Source organism: Cetorhinus maximus, chromosome 21 (assembly GCF_964194155.1).
Source record: "Cetorhinus maximus chromosome 21, sCetMax3.hap1.1, whole genome shotgun sequence".
Lineage (NCBI taxonomy): Eukaryota > Metazoa > Chordata > Chondrichthyes > Lamniformes > Cetorhinidae > Cetorhinus > Cetorhinus maximus.
In genome coordinates this window covers 93,529,040-93,553,757 of record NC_135899.1, presented here as the reverse complement: position 1 = coordinate 93,553,757, position 24,718 = coordinate 93,529,040, and the positions used below count along the sequence as shown (strand labels likewise).

Below are 24,718 nucleotides of genomic sequence, written 5' to 3'. Positions count from 1 at the left end.
GGCTCTCCGCCTGCCCCCCGCCAAGCTTAAGGTCACATGGGCAGCCCTGACAATTACTTTAATTAGTTTATTAATGGTCTTAATAGGCCTTTGACAGTTCAGCGGGCACGCACTAGAGTCAGCTGCGTGCCCGTCAAACTAAAGATTGGAATGACGCGCGGAGATGTCAGGACGCACGCCTGACGTCAACGCGCATCGTTTTACACGGGCCCAGCCCCGCACGCCAAACAGAAGATTCTGCCCCATGGTATCACGCCGCTTAAAGGTAAATTTAGTTAAAAAATTAAAGTTAATACAATATCCCATGTAATAGTTCAAATAGATTAAACAGGATCTTAAACCCCAACTACAAAATTGTAAATTGCAACTGGAATGGCAAAAGCTTTCTGCTTGGACCATCACCATTGTTCTAAACCAGAAAAGAGGAAACCTGACCAATGTTAGAAAGAACCTTGTTGATAACAGAATAACTGTTCATTCATTGATGTAACAATCAATTGACTATGAATTAGTGAATTGACCAGGTACCTGTACCTTGCACAGACTACTTCTCAATTGTGCAAGGAAACTTGTTAACCAAGTTGTTAATCGAGGAAAATCATGGACTAATGGAGCACAAATCTTTGTTTTGAAACATGCGAGAAAAGATGGAAATTTTTTTTGCTCAGATGTAGCTGTGCTGCATTTTGATAGTTAAATAAAAGGGAAATTGCGCAGTGGGAACTAGATTCTGTGCTTCAGCTTACACTTGTTAAAGTTTCACAGTTACAACAGCTTTCACTGTGCATGACAATGAGATCAGACAGAAGCATTGGCCTGAATTTTCCCCTCGGCGATTTGGGGGCGGGGCCTGCTCGCCGACGGGAAAGTGATGCAGGATGACGTCGGGAGGAACCCCCAACATCATCCCGGTCCCTTTAAATTTTCAGGAAGGCGGGCGGACAGCGAAATCAGCTGTCCACCCGCCAACCTGTCAGTGGCCAATTGAGGCCATTGACAGAGTAATTAAGATAATTAAAGACCCTGCCTGTCCAACCTTAAGGTTGGTGGGCAGGTCAGGAGCCCTGGCGGGATGAGGTTTCGTGTCCGTTTTTAAAAAGTCTAATAAAGTTTATGTCATTTTCTATTAACATGTCCCATCTCGTGTGACATTGTCACATGAGGGGGACATGTTAATGATTTATTAATTTTTCTATTTTTTGACTTTTCTTACCTGTCATGAATCTCCCTGAGACAGGACTTTGCCTCAGGGAGCAGTGCGCTGTTTTGCGCGCATGTGTGAAAAAGCGCACTTTGACAGCTGGGGATTCCCTCCCCATCCCCCCCCCCAACCGCACAAGAAGCGCATAGCGCTTGGCGCTTCTCATCGGGCAGCCCGCTGGGTAGGCCTTAATTGGCCCGCCCACTCAAAATGGCGGCGGGCCCTGTTTCGGTGGCGGGAGTCGGCTGTCCACCCGCCGTCGAGCCGGTGGGGCCCGCACACCATCCAAGGGCAAAATTCTGCCCATTATATCTCTCAAATCACAACCATAATACAAAGGTTAATCGGTCTTCATTAAACTGCCTGGCAAAGTTTTTTCTTTGAGTGGCAGAAGTTTACATAATTTGTGTCAAATGATTTAGGTATAAATATGTTTATATAACATCATATATTCTCAGGATTGTAGTCAGTTTTTAAATAGCCAAACATGACAACCAAGTAAGATACCACAAATAGTGAATTGGATAAATGACCAGTTAATCTGTTTTTGCTCACGTTAGTTGAAGGAGAAATGTCGGCTAAGACTCGGGGAGAATTCTTTATTCTTATTTAAATAGCACAGTGGGATCATTCATCTCCACCCCTGGACCATGTGAGTGGACAGCCAGTAAACAACTCTGGTGATGCAGAACTTTCTCAGATGTACATTGTGCACTCTTTTCATGGACTGTGACTTGACCCCATAAAATCGGCTTAGAAGAAAGAATGTTATCAAGCTGACATGCACAAATAATAGAATGATTTAAAATTGACAGCAGAGATCAAAGAACCAGAGCTGTCAATCAAACAATGTTGTCTCTGGGTCTCAAGTGTTTTAGTACTGTGATGGATATCTGGGCTGTCAGCCAAGAATACATAATGAGGCTTGGCTGAGAGCCCAGAAATCTATTAGTCTGTCGAAACACCTGAGATCCAGGGCAAACGTTGCTTGATGGAAAACATGGCTCTCTGATCTCTGCTGTCAATTGCGCAATGCTTATTTAAACAAGTTTAAAATGTTTCAAATGCTTGCAATTTCAGCTATTGGAATTTTAAAAGGTCGATTTGGTTGACACTTTTATTGCCCTATAGTAAAATAACATTTTTTAACATAGTGGAAAGTTATGAATGAATGATATTTTAAAAAGCTTTTAAAAAATATATACCATTGTCACTATAGGGTTTATTGGTTCTATATTGTGTAATTGTATACTGGGTCAATTGGCATGGAAGTGCCACAGATTGGCAGAGGGCATAAGGGGCCATGGGGGTGGGTGGAGTGACATAGCTTGTCATAGGGTACATGAGGGACCATAGGAGGTAGATGGAGGGGCATACCTTGGCATGGAGGAATCAGGGGCCATAGAGGGTGGGTGGGGGGCATGAGGTGGCATGGATGAGGCATGGTGAGTGTCTCAGGGGGAGAGGGTATGGGAGGGTGAGGGCTGAGGGTGAGGACCTTTCTGTTTTTATTTTGACAGGGACAAAGTCCCACAGCACAGAGGTGGGTCTTTTAAACAGCCTGCCTCAACACAGGGGCTGCCTCCAAACCTTTTCCCAGGTCAACTGGCCTGACTCCAGTGCACACCCACCACCCCCCCCACAATGAAAGGTTCCATCCTTGCGGGCACTGTTTCTGAGGTGGGCGGGATGAATCAGGAATTTTCCCGACTCCCACTACTTGGCTCGAGGATGAAAATTCAGCCCTGTGTGTTTGTCTTCACTGTAGAAGACACAAATAACAACCCAGAACTACTTGTAAATCAAAAAGTGAAAGCGAGGAAGGAACTTAAAACAATTACAATCACCAGGGACAGGGCATTTGAGAAAACTATTAGGGTTAAAGGCTGATAAGTCAGCAAGATCTGATGGACTTCATCCTAGCGTCCTAAAGGAAGCAGCTGCGGAGATAGTAGATGCATTGGTTTAATTTTCCAAAATTCCTTAGATTCTGGAAAGGTCCCATCATATTGGAAATTAGTGAATATAACTCTTTTCAAGAAAGGGGGGAGACAGAAAGCGGGTAACTACAGGTTAGTTAGTTTAACATTTGTCATAGTGAAAATGCTGGAATCTATTATTATGGAGGCTATAGCAGGCAACTTATTAAACCTTAATGCACTCAGGAAGAGTCAACATGGTTTTGTGAAAGGGAAATCTTGTTTGACTAATTTATTCAAGCTTTTTGAGGAAGTAGCAAGTAACGTGGATAAAGGAGAGCCTATAATTGTGGTGTACTTAAATTTCCAAAAAGTGTTTGATAAGGTACCACATCAAAGGTTATTACACACTATAAGAGCTCATGGGGTAACATATTATCATGGATAGAGGATTGGTCGGCTAACAGGAAGCAGAAAGTAGAGATAAATGGGTCATTTTTGGATTGGCGATATGTAACCAGTGGAGTTCCACAGGGATCAGTTTTGGGGCCTCAACTATTTACCATCCATATTGTTACGATCCCAGCTGATGTTATTACTGGAAAGGTTAGGTCCCTCAGTGAAAGCTGGCTTGATCCTAACTTTTTTTTTAGAAACTGTGGAGATAAGTTACTGAACAAATTCACAGGAGTCTGTGATGAACATTTAACACAAGGAATAAAATATTTATTAAACAAGAAAAATGAATTATATTACACCAGACAAAAAGGTTGGAAAGATCTCAATACAAACACAATGAAATGATTCAAATATTCACTATTCCCTCACCCCAGCTATATATTTACAGACACATACAAATTCAGAAAGATAAAACAATTTACCACATCTATCTTATACTGTAATATTCAGGGTAAGTATGCGGCATATGTGAACCAACTGGTGAACTGTGGTCAGACACACCACACTCTAAAGTAAATAACAGATGTGACCAAAGCAGATCCTATGTCTTTCTCAACAACCCGCCCAGAGACGATTGTCACACTGAGAGCCAACTGGGCTCACTAAAACTCTGCCTTTCTCAGGAGGGTTTCCAATCTCCACATTTGAAGAACTCGCCTTGGAATTCTCTCCAAATGTCACTCCCACTCAGACAGCTTCAACGAGAATCCACCTCAGGGTTTTAATCTCGTCTGCTGAGATTCCTTTCCCCTGGATCTCCGCGCACTAAAGCTTCACCTTCCTAAGCGCACTTTCAGATCTTTGGCTGTGTCAAGCGGAACACCACTGCTCCAAAAGGGTACCTGTGCCTTTAGGACCCGGAGCAAGAAGTCACCAATCTTTGGCTGCCTGCTCAGATCTTCAGGGATTCTCTCAAGCCCACTTTTCTTCAAGTCTGCTCCCTGCTGCTCTCTCTCTCTAATTCAGAACCTATTGCTCTGCTCCTTTCTCTCAACTTTACTTAGCAGGATCTGTTTCTGATCTCTGTCCTTGTCCTTCCCTTGGGACCTTCTTCTGAGCCCTGTTTCTGTCCCACTCCCTGATTTGGGATCTTCTTCTTTGTTTGGGACCTCTCCCTATTCCCCTCCTCATGTCCTGCTCCCTGGGACGCCTTCTCTCGAATGGCGTTCCTCTTCAGGTCACCTGACCTCCATTTCACTTTTCTTCTTTATCTATTGTGCATGTGCATGGAGCCGGTTCCCGGCCTGGAGACGTACAAGAAATGAACTGCGTATGTCCGGCCCTTTCCCGGCCAATGCATGTGCAGGAAGCCCAAGGCCCCCTGGGAACTGTAGCTCCTGAACACCAAACTCCCAACTTAGGTATTTTTGGGTTTCCTAACAATATAAAAATAACTTGGATGTGGGGACGGAAGGTATGGTTGCTAAATTTGTTGACGACCCAGAAACAGAAAGACAGGTAGGAAAGTAAATTCTGCCTTTCTGTTTTTTCTACCAAAGTGGATAACTTCACACTTACATTATATTCCATCTGCTTTGTTCTTGCCATTTGCTTAGTCTGTCCAAGTCCCCTTGAAGCCTCCTTGCACCTCCCCACCCCCTCACAACTTACATTCCCAGCTAGCTTTGTGTCATCAACAAATTTGGAGATATTAAATTTGGACCCCACATCCAGATCATTTATATAGACCATGAACAGCTGTGGCCCCCAGCACTGATCCTTGTGGTACCCTACTAGTAACAGCCTGTCACGCTGAGAATGACCCATTTATTCCTACTCTCTGTTTTCTGTCTGTTAACCAATCTCAATTCATACCAGTATATTACCCCTAATCCCATGTGCTCTAATTCTGTTTACTAACTTCCTGTTTGAGACCTTATCAGAAACCTTCTGAAAATCCAAATCCACCACATCTACTGGGTCTCCTTTATCTATGCTAAAAGTAACATCCTCAAAAAACTTCAACAGGTTTGTCAAACATGATTTCCCCTTCATAAATCCATGTTGACTCTGCCCAATCATATTATTATTTTCCAAGTGTCTAGTTATCAAATTCTTTACATTAGATTATAACATTTTCCCTCCTACTGATGTCAAAATAAGAAGTCTGTAGTTCTCTGTTTTCTCTCTCCCTCCCTTCTTAAATAGTAGGCTACATTTGCTCCTTTCCAGTCTGCAGGAACCTTTCCAGAATCTATATAATCCTGAATGATATGTATCCACTATCCCTTTAAACACTCTGGAATGTAGCTCATCAGGTCCAGGGGATTGATCGACCTTCAATCCAATTAATTTTTTGAGTACTACCTCTTCAATAATACTAATTTCTTTCACAAGCCCCTTGGTTCACTAGTATTTCTGGGAGATTTTCTGTATCTTCCTCCGTGAAGACAGACACAAAGTAATTATTTAGTTTCTCTACCATTTCCCATTTCTCTATTCTCCATTAGAAATTCCCCTGTCTCCGCCTGTTATGGGCCCACATTTGTCTTTGCTAATCTTTTACTTTTCACATACCTAAGGAAGCTTGTACAAGTCCGCCTTTGTGTTTCCTCCTGGCTTGCATTCATATTCTCTTTTCCCTTTCTTTATCGCTTTCCTGGTCCTCCTTTGCTGGATTCCATATTTCCCACAACCCTCAGGCTTACTACTTTTTCTGGCAACCTTATAAGCTGCTTCCTTTGACTTAATGCAATCTTTAATTTCTTCTGTTAGCTATGTTTGATTCACCTTTCCTGTTGGGTTTTTGTGTCTTTGAAGAATGTATGTTTGTTGTAGACTATGTCATACTTCTTTAAATACTAGCTATTGTCTGTCTACCATCAAATTTTTTAGTGTAGTTTCCTAATCCAGCATAGCCAACTTGCACCTCAGATCTTCACAGTTTCCTTTGTTCAGATTTAAGACCCTAGTTTCAGAATGAACTATATCATTTTCAAACTTAGTGACCATAATATGATAGAATTTTACGCTATTTCCTAAAGATTCCTTTACAGCCTGGATATTAATTAGCCCTTTCTCGTTAAATAATACTAAACCAAAAATAGCCGGACCTCCAGTTGGCTCTTCAACAAGCTGTTCCGGAAGCTGTATTACTCATGTTACATACAGCTCTAATTTCCTGATTTATACTGTGCCCATCGTTACTGCTACAGTTTGGGGGCCTATCAACAATTCCCACCAATATTTGCTGCTCCTTGCTGTTTCGTAGCTTCACCCAAACTGATTCTACAACTGCTTCTACACCTTGATCCTTCAATCAAAGATCTTCTCTCACTAATGTACTGATCTTATCATTTTTTAGCAGCGCCACTCCACATCCTTTTCCTTTTGTCTATCCTTCCTAAATGACAAATATCTTTGAATATTCAGTTCCCACATCTCCGTAGCGGAAATTAAATCATAACCAGCTACCCCTATTAGTCACTGCAAATCATCTACCTTGTTGTGAATGCTGCATGAATTCAGATAGGGTGCCCTTCACTTTATCTTTTTAACATTATTCTGCATTCTGATCCTATTTGATGTTTCCCTTCGCTTTGTCTGCCTTCTAATTTCACCTACAATTTTCTACTTCCTGTTACCAGTTTTGCTTCCCTCCAAACTGATCTCCTTCTCAGGTTCCCATTCCCCTGACAATCTAGTTTAAACCCACCCCAACAATGCTAGCAAATCTCCCTTCCAAAGACGTTAGTCCCAGTCCTGCTAAAGTGCAGCCCATCCAGCTTGTACAGGTCCACTTGTCCCTGAACTAGTTCCAATGCCTCAGAAATCTGATGTCTTCCCTCCTACACCAGTTCTCAAGCCACATGTTTAGTAACTCAATCCTCCTAATCTTATGCTGTTAGAATCTATTATAAAGGATGTGATAATCCTCCTAATCCTATGCTCACTAGCACGTGGCACTGGGAGTAACCCTGCGATTACTACTTTAGAGGTCCTGCTTTTCAATCTCCTCCCTAACTCCCTAAGATATGCTTTCAGCACCTCATCCCTTTTCCTACCTACATCATTGGTACTATGTGGACCATGACCTCTGGCTGTTCACTCTTCCCCAGAAGAATATCCTGAAGCTGTCCTGTGACATCCTTGACCCTGGCACGAGAGAGGCAACATACCATCCCAGAGTCACATCTGTGGCCACAGGATCACCTGTCTGTTCCCCTAACTAATGACTCCCCTATCACTATTGCTCTTTCACTCTTCTTCCTCAACTCCTGTGCAGCTCAGACACCTGTGGTGCCATAGACTTGGCTCTGGCTGCACTCCTCCGAGGAACCATCACCCTCACCACTATCTAAAATGAAAACCGGTTATCAAGCAAGATCGACTCAGGGACTCCTGCAGTATCTGCCTGGTTCTTTCAGACTGCCTGGAGGGCACTCATGCCCTCCATGCCTCATACTCCTCACCTGCAAGGTGACCACCTTCCTAAACGTACTACCCATAGCCCTCTGCCTCGTGGATGCACAATAGTGACTCCAGCCATTGATTGAGTTCTGAAACCCAGGGCTCAAGCTTCTGTTGCTGGTGATGCTTCCTGCAGATGTATTTGTCTAGGACACATGGTGTATTCATGATTTCCCACATGTCACAGGATGTACATTCTACTTGGCCGAGCTGTCCTGCCATACCTTAACTTCACAAATTATTTATTATAAGGAGAATAAATAGAATAGCTTACCAGTTACTCACCAATCAGCTTCTTCCTCTATACTGAAGTAAGAATACTGGAGGCTTAAAAAGGTAGAAAAAGAAAAGAACACCTCCTTCCCCTCTTCAGCGAACTCCCTCACTCACAAAACACCCAGCTACTCGCTCTGTCAAAGCCACACTCCATTTACAAGCTGCAATGAGAGCCCTGCTAATAAGCTAGCTGAAACTCAGATGAGTCAAGTCAGCTATAGCTATATGTAACCTGTATATACAGCTACATATAAGATCCTGAGGGGAATTGACAGGGTGAATGCTGGGAGGATGTTTCCCCATGTGGGAGACACTAGAACCAGGGAACACTGTTTAAAAACAAGGAGTCTCCCATTTAAGATGGAGATGAAGAGATTTTTTCTTCTCTCAGAGAGTCATTGTTCTGTGAAATTCTCTTCCCCAGAGAGCAGTGAAGGCTGAATCATTGAATATTTTTAAGGCTGAGTTAGATAGATTCTTGATTGATCATAAAGAGTGCAAGAGTCCTCCCCTCAGGCCTTTCAAGAATGCTTTCAGCATCTCCAACCCTGATTGCTGACCTCCACCGAGCTATCCAACCTCCCCACAGCCCCTCCAATTGTCCCGTTGGGTCCCCAGATGTGGCCTCCTGCTACTAGCCTCCCCTTGTCCACCAGCTGAGCTGTCAATTTGGCCGGCTGCTGGGCAGGGTAGCTGTAAAATATTTTAATGAGAATGTTAAGATCGGCAGGGCCTCCATGTTCCTGGCCTTGCAGGCATTCTTGGCCAATTTTGACCTCTTGCCTCCCCCTCACCCACCCCAGCCCCAAATTGGTATCAGTCATTGTTCCCACTGGTTTTTATGACAGTTTTGTGAGGGCACAATTTTAAAATGATCACATTAAAATAAACTGAAAATATTTTGTTTGTCTAACTCAAAGAGTTTTAAAGTATTTTGAATTAAGATATTTATGGCATTTTGATTCATTATTTTATTCTTGTTTATATCTAATTCTACTAGCAAACACTTTGAGCAATGATTTATGGCAGTGAATTCCACATGCTAGACTCATTTTATGTAAAGAATATTTTTCTAAATTTACTTTAATTCTTTTTATGATGATATTAAATTTGTGACTACTTGCGATCACCTTCCTAACCTGTGGAAAAAAATCTATCGTTACCTTTTCTTATGATCTTTTCCAATGTTTTTACATCCTTACTGCAACTATTTGTGAAAAATACCCCATATTCCAACTGCAGCCAGGTTATGACTCTTTTAAAAGCTCAACATTACCTCTCTTTGTTTTTATATTTTATACCTGTAGAAATTGAAACACAGGTTTTGTTTGGGTTTTGCCCCTCTGTTCCTTTAATAAATTCTAATTCTTACTTCTAAAATGTATTACATTCCATTTTTCTGCACAGAACTGCATCTATCACCTATTTCCTCCCACGTTTAATGTTTCCTACATGGGCATGAATTTGTGTGTCTGTAAGGAGGCTTTCTTACCCTCAGAGTGATTGTCCCAACTAAGTAATTCCAGCAGGAATCTATTTGTGAATTTTAAAATAAAGAAGGTTATTTATTAGCACACACTTGTCCCAGATGTTTAGAATGCAATGCCTCACTCACTCGTCTCACCCACACTATGACATACACAAAGATTAGATACAGATAAAGGTAGATAAAAACGGTTACAATTTATAATTATCTCAGTCTCGTTTGTGGCAGGCCTGTAGTTTCTTAGATGTGTTGATGCTTTTTTTGAAGTGAAGGTCTTGTAAAGTAGTGGATTGTTAGTAAACTGCAAGGCTTCTTGTATTCAAATTTCCAGGAGGTTGTTTCTCAGGTGAACGCAAAGTTGGAACAAGTTGGAACATGTCCTTCTTCCACTTTCAAGGTATTGCTGTTTATTACCTTGGCTGCTTGGATGACTTGCAGCTAGTTGCTAGCTTTCTAATGGAGTTTTGTCTGCAGATCAGCTTCTTGCTGTTTGTTTTAAAAGCAGACTACAAAATGGCTTCTTCATCTTCCAATAGGGTGAGTGGTTTGGTTGATTATACATCCTGTGGATTTCACAACTTGAGCGTTTGAGACAGCTAGAGTCTTTGTATTTGAAAGAACCATTCAACTGATAATATATTTATGAATTAGTTTCAGGAAATGGGAATAGAGGCAACATCAGTCTGGAGGATTCCTTTTGTACCCTCTTGAGACAGGGGAGTGGTTCCAAATGCACAGGAAAAGTAAGGTGATCCTTTGGCGGTTAATTGGTCGTAAGGTGCTTTAGGATGTCCTGATTGTGAAAGGTGCTATATAAATGCAAGTCTTTCATTCTCTCATTTTGACCTTTCATAATCTTCATCACAATTTCCCATACCCACCATTTTAACAACATCAACAAGTTGTGATATTGTTTTCTCAACTTTGGGGGAAGTTGGCTTTATTGCTAAACTAATATTTAACAAGAGCTATAGAGACATGTCATAGCTGACAATGATATATGATACGGAGAATCATAATGCTGAATCAGTGATTGTGATATTAAAGTCACAAGTGAATTAAGGTCAGCCTCACAAAGCAACATTATCACTCCATTTAACTTTAGCTATGATACTTTATTTACAACATTTGTAATATGTAATCAATTGTTAATATAATAAATGCTGCATTAGTGGTTTTTAACTTAGTAAAACCAGAGAACACTACCTGGTGATATCACTTCTTAAAATGATATTAAATCAAATGATTTTTTTTGTGGGGGAGTGAGGGGCGGGTCTCTCTGTAGCAGCTGGCATACTATGTACAGTTTTGGTTTCCTTACAAAAGGAGGGCAGGTTGGGCCTATATACAATGGCGTTTAGAAGAATGAGGTGTGATCTTATTGAAACATATAAGATTCTGAGGAGGTTTGACAGGGTCGATACTGAGAGGATGTTTCCCCTACTGGGGGAATCTAGAACCAGGGGGAGCAGTTTCAAAATAAGGGGTCTCCCATCTAAGGTGGAAATGAGGAGGAATTTCTTCTATTAGAGGGTCGCTAATGTTTGGAATTCTTTCCCCAGAGACCAGTGGAAACTGAGTCATTGAATCTTTTCAAGGCTGAGTTAGATAGATTTTTGTTCATCAAAGGAGTTAAGGGTATTGGAGGGGATGGTGGTGGGGCAGGGAGGAAAGTGGAGTTAAGACCACAATCAGATCAGCCATAATCTTATTGAATGGCAGATCTGGCTTGATGGGCTGAATGGTCTACTGCTCTTATTTCTCATGATTTAGTTTGTTTCACGTACTGATATTGAAGAAACTTAATTTGAAATTGAGAACAGATTTAGAGGCAATATTAAATGTTGCATCACACAAATCCTTTGTTAATGCATTTCCTTTTTGGTCAAATGTGGTTTCTCGGGTCTCTTCTCTCATCCACTGCTTTTTCTTTTATTAGCTATTTGCAGAATGGAATCCAAAAACCTAATGGAAACAGAAGTAAAATTGGCATAATGGTGAGTTCCTTTAAGTAACACACAGAATGTTATTATATTGTGTTCATTCTTAAAAACCCTTCTGCTGAGAACTGTATATATTATTGGGTAATACAGTTAAGCATAGAAATTGTTGGTGGTGGAATTAGTGTCAAAAAGTTAATGCATTTAGAGCTCATTCCCCTGCCTTTTATTGTAATTGAGCTAAAAGGGTTGATAAAGGGATGTCCTAGCAATGAGTTAAAGTGCTAATCCATTAATAACTCCAATAGTAATGACTATGCCACCGTGTGATTGGCCTCTGTTCAAACTGGTTCTATTTGATAACTCAGCACCATACATCATATTTAGGATTAAATAACTGTGATGGATTGTCACTTTATAGTTTGGTCAGTGTCAAAATCTGGATGTATCACAGAACAGACTTTCGTTGGAAATGTTGTTTAGCCTAAGGATCAATTACTTGATGTATCTGTAGGAGAGATATTTGAAATGCATTTCATGGAAATTGGCTTGGCCAGGTCAAAAAAATTACTGAAAATCCTTAGTCCTGAGGGGATGCTGCTCTTTTACTGTAAAAGACGACAAGTTGTAGGTGCGTAACTTGGTAGTACTGGATTAAGTTAGGTAGTGAAGCATATTGAGAGAACCTATATCATGAAGTATATTATAATATGCAGTGGGAATATTACCTTCCTATGGTCTTTAGATAAAGGTCTTAAAATGAGGCACTAAGAAGCACACTTTGTTCCACATTGTTACTCCTGGTGCAGTGTGTATCTGGTGGAACGCTCCTTGTGAGATTGGACACTGTGATTTGCAGACCTCAGTAAATTTATATTCCTGTTCACTGATGAGTCCTTGAAATTATACTGTGCAAATATAGGTTTTGAATTCTTAATGCATTTTTATTCATTTCCTTTCTGCATTACTTTTACAGAGACATTCAATAATTAATTTTAAATAAATTAGCATGTTTGATAAAAAAGCAACACAGAACTTGTATTCCAGAACTTGCCACACCCTTAGCCAAGCTGTTCCAGTCCAGCTATAACACTGGCATTTATCCAGCAATGTGAAACATTGCCACAGTATGTCCTGTACATAAAAAGCAGGACAAATCCAACCCGGCCAATTACTGCCCCACCAGTCCACTCTCAAACATCAGTAAAGTAATGGAAGGGGTCATTAACAGTGCTGTCAAGTGATACTTGATTAGCAATAACCTGCTCACTGACGCCCAGTTTGGGTTCCGCCAGGGCCACTCAGCTCCTGACCTCATTGCAGCCCTTGTTCAAACATGGACAAAAGAGCTGAACTCCTGGGGCAGAATTTTGCCGTCGGCGAGCAGGGGGCGGGATGATGTCAGGTGGAACCCCTGACGCATCCCGTCCCATTTAAATTTTTAGGAAGGCGGGGGCGCAGCAAAATCAGCTGTGGGCCCGCCGACCTGTCAATGGCCAATTGAGGCCATTGACAGGATCATTAAAACAATTAAAGGACCTGCCCGTCCAACCTTAAGGTTGGCGGGTCGGCCAGGAGCCCCGGCGGCAAATAGAGAAAACATGAAACCTCATCCAGCGGCGGGATGAGGTTTCATGCAGGGTTTTAAAAATTTTAATAAAGTTATTCTGTAAAATAAGAACATGTCCCATCTCATGTGACATTGTCACATGAGGGGGACACGTTAGGGAATTTTTTTTTCTATTTTTAATATTTTTCAAAGTGTAAGCGATCTCCCTGAGGCTGCACTTAGCCTCAGGGAGATGTGTGCTCTGTCGTGCGCATTTCGCAAAAGAGCACGCTCTCGCTTTTGAGGAATTCCCTCCCCGCCCGCACAGGGAGTGCATAGCGCTTCCCGCCGGACGTCACGCTGGGCGGCCCTTAATTGGCCCGCCCACGTATAATGGAAGCAGGTCCCGCTTCTCCGGCGGGGATCGGCTCCCTGCCCGCCGGAGATTGGGTCGGGCCCGCCCACCCGACAGGCAGAAAATTCTGCCCCTGAGGTGAAGTGAGAGTGACTTCCCTTGACATCAAGGCAGCATTTGATCGAGTGTGGCATCAAGGAGCCCTAGCAAAACTGGAGTCAATGGGAATCGGGGGAAAACTCTCCGCTGGTTGTGGTTGTTGGAGGTCAGTCATCTGAGTCCCAGGACATCACTGCAGGAGTTCCTCAGGGTAGTGTCCTCAGCCCAACCATCTTCAGCTACTTCATCAATGATCTTCCTTCCATCATAAGCTCAGAAGTGGGGATGTTCGCTGATGATTGCACAATGTTCAGCACCATTCGCGACTCCTCAGATACTGAAGCAGCCCATGTTCAATTGCAGCCAGACCTGGGGCAGGACTTTCCTCTTGGCATGCAGGCACACACCCAACACGCTTGAGTTGAAATAGGGAGCGATGACATTGGGTGACCGTCTGACATCATTACACACTTGTGTGATATCTCAGTCAGCGGGCACGCGCGAGAGTTGGCAGCATGCCCACTGACAATTAAGATGCCTATTAAAGCCATTAATGTATTAATTAACCTGGATTTTTAGCTGCCTGTCCAACGTTACAGTTGGCGGGTGGGCAAATCTGCCAGGCGGCCTTTGGATTTTTGGGGAAACCTCATCCACGGGATGAGGTAATTAAATAAAAAAATAAAAATGCTTGGGCAGAATTTTTCAAATGTACGTGTTAAGGTGAGTGAATCCGCTGTATGGACATTTTTTCCGGAATTTTAAAAACTTTTTCATTGGTTGAAAATTCTTCAGCTCCCTGAGGCAGCTCTGTGCCTTCAGGGGTGTTTCATTGCGTGCCCCCCACCCGCCCACGCGCAGACTTCAGCGCTCGCCCTCCTCCCACCCCCACCCCGGCAGCGCTGGCTGGCCTTTAGTTGGGGACCAATCATGGGCAGTGGATCACTTCCTGACGCCCGATGACCCAAAAATCCTGCCCCTGGACAATATTCAGGTTTAGGCTGATAAATGGCAAGTAACACTTGCACCACACAAGCGCCAGGCAATGACCACCTCCATCAGAGAGAACCTAACCATTGCACCTTGACATTCAATGGCATTACCATCACTGAGTCCCCCACTATTAAAATCTTGGGGGGTTACCTTTGACCAGAAACTGAACTGGACTAGCCATATTAATACTGTGGCTACAAAAGCAGGTCAGAGGCTAGGAATCCTGCAACGAGTAACTCACCTCCTGGCTCCCCAAAGCCTACCCACCATCTACAAGGCACAAGTCAGGAGTGTGATGGAATACTCCCCATTTGCCTGGATGAGTGCAGCTCCAACAACACTCAAGAAACTTGACACCATCCAGGGTAAAGCAGCCCGCTTGATTGGCACCCCATCCACAAACATTCACTCCCTCCACCACCGATGCACAGTAGCAGCAGTGTGTACCATCTACAAGATGCACAGCAGGAACTTACCAAATCTCCTCAGACAGCACCTTCCAAACCCATGACCACTACCATCTAGAAGGACAAGGGCAGCAGATAGATGGGAACACCACCACCTGGAACTTCCCCTCCAAGCCACTCACCATCCTGACTGGAAATATATCACCGTTCCTTCACTGTTGCTGTCAAAATCCTGGAACTCCCCCACCTCCTAACAGCACTGTGGGTGTACCTATACCACATGGACTGTAGCGGTTCAAGAAGGCAACTCACCACCACCTTCTCAAGGGCAATTAGGGATGGGCAATAAATGCTGGCCCAGCCAGCGATGCCCACATCCCGCGAATGAATAAAAAAACAAGAAATTGCAAACAAACCTTCCAAGTGTTTCTACAATTATCTTAATACAGTAATTTCATGATTACATTTCGATAAGAGTTGTGTGGGAATGTTAAATTCCGGAGCCACTGACTCTGATTTTTTGTGGTCTGTCGAATCTTACGGTTGGCGGACGGGTGAATCAGCCAGGCGGCCTTTACATTTATCATCAAACCTCATCCAAGGACAGGATTATTAAATAAAATAAAAATAAAAATCTGTGGACGGCATTTTTATCATTTATATGTTCAGGTGCCTGATTGTGACACTTGGACATTTTTATCCCGATTTTCAAAACTTCATTTCATGGCTTTTGGGTCTGCAGCTCCCTGAGGTGGCTCTCTGCCTTCAGGGAGCTTTCTCTCAGCGCTCGCCCAGGGAAATATCATCGCCTACCCTCCTCCCGCCCCCACCCCGGCAGCGCTGAACATTCCAGCGCGCATTTCACGCCGGCTGGCCGTTAATTGCGGTCAAGGTTGGGGGTCCGTTTCCTGACCACCCCCTGGGCCCGCTGATTGTGCCCACCCACCGAGCTGAAATTTTAATTGCTGTGACATTGGGAAGATTGAAACCACTGTATTCATCCTTCACAAACTCCAGTTCCCAGCCAGAAATTCCATTCACCCACCCTGGCTACTGTCTCCAATTAAAGCAGGCTACTTGTGGTAACCTTCATCCACTCGCTTGCTAGATCCAGACTTAAGTATTCCAGTGGTCTTCTGGTTGCCCTTCATCTTCAACCCTACATAAACTTAATCTTACCCAAAACTCTGCTGTCTGTATCTTAACTTGCACCAAATACCATTCACCCATCACCCCATGTACTCACTGACTAGTTCCTAGTCTAGCAATGCCTCAAGATTGCCATCCTTGTTTACAGATCTCTCCATGGCCTCACCCCTACCTTTCTCTGCAAACTTCTCTGGCACTAAAACCCTCTGAGAGTTCTGCCTTCCTCTGAATCTGGCCTCTTGCCCATCCTGACTTCCCTCGCTCCACTATTGGCAGCTGTGCCTTCAGCTGCCTCAGCTGCAAGCTCTTGAAATTCCTCTTTAAACCTCACCTGTGAAGCACACTGGGATGTTTTAGCATGTTAAAGGTGCTATATAAATACACGAAGTTGTTGCTGTACATCATAAGACCATAAGACATAGGAGCAGAAATGAGGCCAATCGGCCCATCGAGTCTGCTCTGCCATTCAATCATGGCTGATAAGTTTCTCAACCCCATTCTCCCGCCTTCTCCCCGTAACCTTTGATCCCCTTACCAATCAAGAACCTATCTATCTCGGTCTTAAATACACTCAATGACCTGGCCTCCACAGCCTTCTGTGGCAATGAATTCCATAGATTGAATTCCATAGATAAGACCTCAGACACCTTCATGTTTCAGCAGGAGAGCTGGCCTCTGTTCAAAAATGACATTGGCTGGGCCTTGGCTGGGAAGATGTCAGTAAATTTATTTTTACTATTTGTCTCTCACAATCACCCTGGTTACACTGAAAAACAGGGAGATGGAGGCAAGAAATACCCACTGTCTTTACTAATGAAAAAATGATGCTCGCCCAACACCCAGAAACACCTTTAGCACAAGTTGGGAGAAATATATAACTGCTCTCTTAAGTAATCTTGAACTTGATTGTTATCCTGTTAACTACAACATGTTCAGACATGTTTCCTCGTAATGTGAACCATGTCACATTGTCGAAAACAACAAACTATTTTGCTCAGTTAACTATAATTAAAATGATTTTCCTTCATTTTCCTGATTTTAGTAGTGACTCAATTAATCTCTGCTTTCTTGAATTGAATTATAAATATGGTTCTTAGGTCCTTTAGTCAGCAAGCTCCTCTTCATGTTCCCCTGTTATTATATCCTCACTCCTTGTAGAGTATTCTGTGGCATAGCTTTTCAGGTTAATTCAACACAGTCCCCACAGTTTCTGCACCCACCAGATGTGACAGCCTTCAACACTTCTCAAGCAGCTAACAATGCACATAATTATAAAGGAGGAAATGTTCAAGTGAGCAATCTTTGAGTGTAAACATTCAATTTTAAAAATTCTGAATTTTCCTCAAGTTCCTTCATGTAGATTTAAGAAATGATCAGGGTTTCATGTAGTGGCACAGCCACCATCAAGTGTACGCTTGGAACACTTTGGTACAAAGGACAGGGAGAGACATAAAATATACTATTTTAAAGGGTGTGCAGGAGCAGAGAGACCTGCGTGCATATGTATATAAGTAATTAAAGGTGGCTGGACAGGCAGAGAGAACTGTTTCTAAAGCATACAGTATTCTAAGTTTCATTAATAGGGGCATAGAGTACAAGAGCAGGGATGTTATGATGAACTTATATAAGACACTGGTTAGACCTCAGCTGGAGTATTGTGTTCAGTTCTGTGTGCCACACTATGCGATGAATGTGGACGCATTGGAGAGAGTGCAGAAGAGGTTTACGAGAATGGTTCCAGGGACGAGACACTTAAATTATGAGGAAAGATTGGAGAAGTTGGGACTGTTTTCCTTGGAGAGAAGAAGGCTAAGAGGAGACTTGATAGAGGTGTTCAAAATCATAAGGGATCTGGAGAGTGTAGATAGGGAGAAACTGTTCCCATTTGAAAATGGATTGAGAACCAGAGGACACAGTTTTAAAATGTTTTGCAAAAGAAGTAAATGCGAGGTGAGAAAAAACTTTTTCATACCGCGAGTAGTTAGGATTTGGAATGCACTGTCTGGAAGTGTGGTAGAGGCTGGTTCAATCGAGGCATTCAAGAGGGCATTGGATGATTATTTAAATAGAAACAATGTGCAGGGTTACAGGGAAAAGGCAGGAGGTTGGCACTAAGTTAAAATACTCAGATAGGCGGTGAGAACGTGGGGCCGAATGGCTTCCTTCGACACCGTAACAATTCTGTGATTCTATAAACCTGGGCTCAACACGTGCAACTCACCAAGGGGTAACTGTGGGGCCACCTGAGGTCTCAGGCCTGACTTGGGGTCCCCCCCACCTCCACTGGAGGTGAGAAGCAAATCTTTCAGCAAATAATGCGATTGCCATCCTGCCACAGAGACCCAATGGATGCAGCCTCTTCCGGAGCTCTGCGAACTGGGGTATGGAGCGGTTGGTGGGGATGTTGGACAGGTCCATCCCCAGACATTTGCTGGACTTTCCAGCCACTTTGGGAAGTGGGGGGGCGGGGGCAGGGGCGGGGGCAGGGGCAGGGGTGGGGGCAGGGGCAGGGGTGGGGGCAGGGGCGGGGGTGAGGGGGGTGCCTCAGATGTTCGCACAACCCCATAAGTTGTTTTGCTTTAGTATGCAGTTTCAAAACTTCAGCAGTATATTGAAGCTTTGGTCATTATTCAGAGCAGTGATCGAGCTAATTTCAGAATTTCAGGCTCTGAGTTATGAAGAAAGAGTCGGAACTGAATTTATTTTTATCATAGAAGAAAGAATGAGAAAAGAAATTCAGATTTACAAAATTTTGAGTAGAAGCGACATTACAGATGTAATCAGGTTACTTTTAACTTGCACTGTCAGCGCTGAGCTACAGGATATATGAATAAAATTATCAAGCCTCTGGCAAGGATTGAGATTAGAAAGAAGCTTTTATTCCTCGCAGAAAAGTGGAAGTATGAAATGGACTGTCACATGAAAAACGAATGCGCTACTGACTAGAACTTGTTAGAAAAGAGCTTCATTAAACGCTGCATTAATTTAAGGAATTAAATGACCAACACAAGAGCTTCTTCTGGAGCTGAGATGCTTGATCTCCAACAATCACAACCATCTTCCTTTGTGCTAGGTATGACTTCAATCAGTGGAGACTTTTCCCCTGATTCTCATTGACTCCAGTTTTGACAGGGCTCCTTGATGCCACACTGTCAAATGCAGCCTTGATGTGACTGTCAGTGAGGCAGGTAATGGGACCGAGCAGACAGTAGTGGAGGATCCTCAGATTTGGCAATTGTCAAACAGGTTTGAGGTGCTCACAACCTGTGTCAATGAAAGCGAGGTCTGCAAGATGGATGAGCTGACTGGGCATGGCACTGTTACAGGAAGCCGTTCAAGTGGGGGGAGAAAAACGGAATGTTGGGGATAGTATAGTGAGAGGGATTGACACCATTCTCTTCAGCAAAGAGCGAGAGTCTAGACGCCTATGTTGCCTGTTCTGTTCTGATGAAGAGTCATACGGACTCGAAATGTTAACTGTCTTCCTCTCCACAGATGCTGTCAGACCTGCTGAGTTTTTCCAGTTATTTTTGTTTTTGGTCTAGACGCCTATGGTGCCTGCCCAGTGCCAGGGTTCGGGACATCTGCTCAGGACTGGAGAGGAACTTGTAGTGGGAGAGAGAGGATCCAATTGTCCTGGTCCATGTAGGTACCAATGACACAGGTAGAACTGGGAAAGTCAGTATGAGGAGCTATCTCAAAGGTAATCTCTGGATTATTACCTGAGCCATGTGCAAATTGGCATGGCAAATATGAGTACAGAGGCAAATGTGTGGCTCAAAGACTGGTGTGGGAGAAGTGGCTTTTGGTTTGTGGGGCACTGGCATCAGTACTGGGGAAAGTGGAGGCTGTACCTTTGGGACGGTCTACACCTGAACTGTGCTGGGATGAGTGTCTTTGCAAATTGCATAACTGGGGAAGTAGAGATGGCTTTAAACTAAACAAGAAGGGTGAGGGATCAAGTTTGGGTAGAGGTGGCAATTCAAGGTGTAGAGTCAAGGCAGGGAGAGCAAAATAGTAATATGAGAAATGGGGGTCAGAGAATGGCAGGAAGGGACAGAGAGAAAAAACCTAAGAATACATCAACAGTCAAGACTAGATGTTACAAAGGTAACAAAAAGACAAAACTGAAGGCTCTCTATCTGAATGCACATAGCATTCATAACAAAGTAAATGAATTGATGGCCCACACTGAAGTAAATAAATATGATCTGATAGCAATTACAGAGATGTGGCTGCAGGACGACAAAGATTGGGTCCTTAATATTGAAGAATACATGACATTCAAGAAGGATAGGAAGCTAGGTAAAGGTGGAGGGGTAGCACTGTTAATCAAAGAGGGCATTGGTGCAATAGTTAGAGATGACCTTGGTTCAGGAGATCAGGATGTAGAATCGGTTTGGGTGGAGATGAGGAATGGTAGGGGAAAAAGCCATTAGTGGGAGTGGTCTACAGGCCCCCTAACAGTAACCACAGTGTAGGACAAAGTATTCAAGAGAATATATTGTGTACTTGAGATAAAGGGACGGCAATGATCATGGGTGATTTTAATCTACATATAAACTGGAAAAATCAGATTGGCAGTAGTAACCTGGATGAGGAGTTCTTAGAATCCTTTCGAGATAATTTCTTAGAGCAGCATGTTCTGGAACCAACCAGAGAGCAGGTTATATTAGACTTGATATTGTGTAATGTGACAGGATGAATTAATGACCTCAGAGTGAAGGTGCCCCTAGGTAGCAGCGACTACAATATGATTGAATTTTACATCCAGTTTGAAAGGGAGAAGAGTGCGTCTAAAACTAGTATCTTAAACTTAAATAACGGCAACTATGTGGGGATGAAAGCTGAGTTGCTGAAGTGAACTGGGAAATTAGGCTAGCAGATAGATCAACAGAGAAGCAGTGGCAGACATTTAAGCGGATATTTCAGAATATTCAGAATAAGTACATTCCTACTATAAAGAAAAATTCTAAGGTGAGGACCCATCATCCATGATTAACTAAAGATGTTAAGGAAAGCATCAAACTTAAGGAAAAAGCACACAACTCTGCAAAGATGAGTGGCAGGACAGATGATTGGTCAGAATATAAAGCAGAAAATGACTAAAAGGTTAACCAGGAGAAAGAAATTAGAGTATGAAAGGAAGCTAGCTAGAAATGTAAAAACAGATAGCAAGAGTTTCTACAGGTACTTAAAAAGGAAAAGAGTAAGTAAAGTGAGCGTTTGTCCTCTAGAGGGTGACAGTGGGGAGTTAATAGTAGATAATAAGGAAATGGCTGGAGAAATGAACAAATATTTTGCATCAGTGTTAACTACAAAGGGTACAAAAAACTTTCCAGTAATAGCTGCAAATCAGGAAGTGAAAGGGAGAGAGGAACTTGGTGAAATTGAAATCACTAGGAAACTGGTACTGAGCAAACTGATGGAGCTGCAGGCTGACAGGTCTCTGGGTCCCGATGGATCACATCCTAGGGTCTTAAAAGAGGTGCCTAATGAGGTAGTAGATGCATTGGTGTTAATTTTCCAAAATTTGCTAGATTCTGAAAAGGTTCCATCAGACTGGAAAGTAGCAAATATAACACCTCTATTCAAGAAGGGAGAGAGGCAGAAAACAGGAAACTAACTTGTTGTCTGTCGTGGGAAGTTGTTAGAATCGAACATTAAGGAGGTTATAGCTGAGCACTTAGAAGAGTTCAGGAGAATCAGGAAGAGTCAGCATGGTTTTGTAAAAGGAAAATCATGTTTAACCAATTTATTGGAGTTTTTTGAAAGAGTAACATGCGCAGTGGATAAAGGGGAGCCTGTAGATGTACTGTACTTGGATTTCCAGAAGGCATTTGATAAGGTGCCACATCAAAGGTTATTATGGAAAATAAAAGCGCATGGTGTAGGGGATAACATATTAGCATGGATAGAAGATTAGCTAGTTGGCAGAAAGCAGAGAGTATGCGTAAATGGGTCTTCTTCGGACTGATAGGATGTGACGAGTAGAGTCCCACAGGGGTCTGTACTGGGGCCTCAACGTTTTATGTTTTACATCAATGACTTAGATGAGGGGAGTGAAGACATGGTAGCTCAATTTGCAGATGACACCAAGATAGGTAGGAAAGTATCTTGTGAAGAGGACATGAGGAGGTTGCAGATGGATATGGATAGATTGAGTGAGTGGGCAAAGATCTGGCAAATGGCGTTTAATGTGGAAAAATGTGGAAGAACAAAAAAGCAGAGTAAATGGAGAACGGCCGAATAATTCGGAGGTGCAGAGGGATCTAGGTGTTCCAGTACATGAGAAGGATTGAACATAAAAGTAAGGATGTTATGCTTGAGTTATACAGGGCATTGGTGAGACCGCATCTCGAGTACTGTGTGCAGTTTTGGTCTCCTTATTTGAGGAAGGATGTAAATGCATTGGAGGCGGTTCAGAGGAGGTTTACTAGATTGATACCTGGAATGAGTGGGGTTGTCTTGTGAGGAAAGGTTGGACAGACTGGGCTTATTTCCACTGGAGTTTAGAAGAGTGAGGGGTGACTTGATTGAAGTGTACAAGATCCTGAACGACCTTGACAAGGTGGATGTGGAAAGGATGTTTCCGCTTGTGGGTGAGTCCGGAACTAGGGGGCACTGTTTTAAAATTAGGGGTCGCCCTTTTAGGACAGAGATGAGGAGAATGTTTTTCTCTCAGAGGGTTGTGGAACTTTGGAATTCTCTGCCTCAGAAGGTGGTGGAGGCGGGGTCATTGAATTTATTTTAAGGCAGAGGTAGATAGATTCTTATTAGGCAAGGGAATCAAAGGTTATCGAGGTCAGATGGGAATATGGAAATCCAAACACAAGAAGATCAGCCATGATCTTATTGAATGACAGAGCAGGCTCGAGGGGCCGAATGGTCTACTCCTGTTCCTATTTCTTATGCACTTATGTTCTTATATCAAGGGGAGTCACTCTCCCCTCACACCAGGAGTTCACTTCTTTTGTCCCTGTTTGAACCAAAGCTGTAATGAGGTCAGGAGCTGAGTGGCCCTGGCAGAACCCAAACTGGGCATCAGTGAGCAGATTATTGCTAAGCAAGTGCTGCTTGATAGCACTGTTGATGACCCCTTCCATTACTTTACTGATGATCGAGAGTAGACTAATGGGACGGTAATTGGCCGGGTTGGATTTGTCCTGCTCTTTGTGTACAGGACATACCTGGGCAATTTTCCACATTGCCGGATAAATGCCAGTGTTGTAGCTGTACTGGAACAGCTTGGCTAGGAGCGCGGCAAGTTTTCAGTACTATTGCCGAATATTGTCAGGGCCCATAGCCTTTGCAGTATCCAGTGCCTTCAGTCATTTCTTGATACCATGTGGAGTGAATTGAATTGGCTGAAGATGCTGGGGACCTCCGGAGGAGGCCGAGATGGATCATCTACTTGGCTCTTCTGGCTGAAGATTGTAGCAAATGCTTCAACCTTATCTTTTGCACTGATGTGCTGGGCTCCCCCATCACTGAGAAGCCTCCTCCTCCAGTGAGTTGTTTAATTGCCCACCGCCATTCACGACTGGATGTGGGAGGATTGCAGAACTTAGGCCTGATCTGTTGGTTGTGGGATTGCTTAGCCCTGTCTATCACTTGCTGCTTATGCTGTTTGGCATACAAGTAATCCTGTGTTATAGCTTTCCCAGGTTGACACCTCATTTTTAGGTTTGCCTGGTGCTGCTTCTGTCATGCCCTCCTGCACTCTTCATTGAACCAGGGTTGATCCCCAGGCTTGATGGTAATGGTAGAATGGGGGAAACATCAGGCCATGAGGTTACAGATGGTGGTTGAGTATAATTCTGCAGCTGCTGATGGCCCACAGCGCCTCATGGATGCCCAGTCTTGAGTTGTTAGATCTGTTCGAAATGCATGATGATAGTGCCACACAACACTGTGACTTTCTGTGATCACTGAACTTTCACTGTGATCTGAGTTGTGGGAGAGGAGAGCTGTATGTCCCTGATGAATGCAGGCTTCATTTCAGCAGCAGAGGCACGTCCTGGTAATGCCACATGGGATGTTCATGCTATTTTAACCCAGGCCTGACTAAGGCCTGTACCATCTCCAACCTGCTGAAGGCAGCAAGTCTCCTCGTCACATGGGACCCAGGATTGTGACCTAGAAACAGAAAGTTAAAACAAAATATTGCAGATGCTGGAAGGCAGCAAGTGCTGGAAAACCTCAGTGGGTCTGGCAGTTTCTGTGGAGAGAGAAACAGAGTTAACATTTTGGTCAAATATGACTCTTAGGAACACAGTGAGTGACCATTTTTTAATGTTTTTAAAGGCGCCTTGTGGGTCAGGAGGGACATGAGTGCTCTTAGTGTTGTTGGTCTCCATCCCCTTTTCCTCTCCTTGGTATTCCCTGCCACTACAGTGATATAAATTAGCCCTATTCTTTCCCAACAGCTGCAAACTGTGTGCTTTTCACTCTCCATCTTCGTCCCATACAAAT

General features: G+C 43.3%; 1 protein-coding gene across 1 annotated transcript in view; it reads left to right on the top strand.

Annotated features, from left to right (window-relative positions):
* Window positions 1–24,718, top strand: part of dcdc2b (doublecortin domain containing 2B) — a 48,516-nt gene that overhangs the window by 11,348 nt on the left and 12,450 nt on the right. Inside the window, exons 2-3 of the mRNA XM_078566359.1 lie at window positions 11,691–11,748; window positions 20,343–20,353. Of these exons, the coding sequence (XP_078422485.1) occupies window positions 11,691–11,748; window positions 20,343–20,353 (69 nt within the window). The remainder of the gene's footprint in view (window positions 1–11,690; window positions 11,749–20,342; window positions 20,354–24,718) is intronic.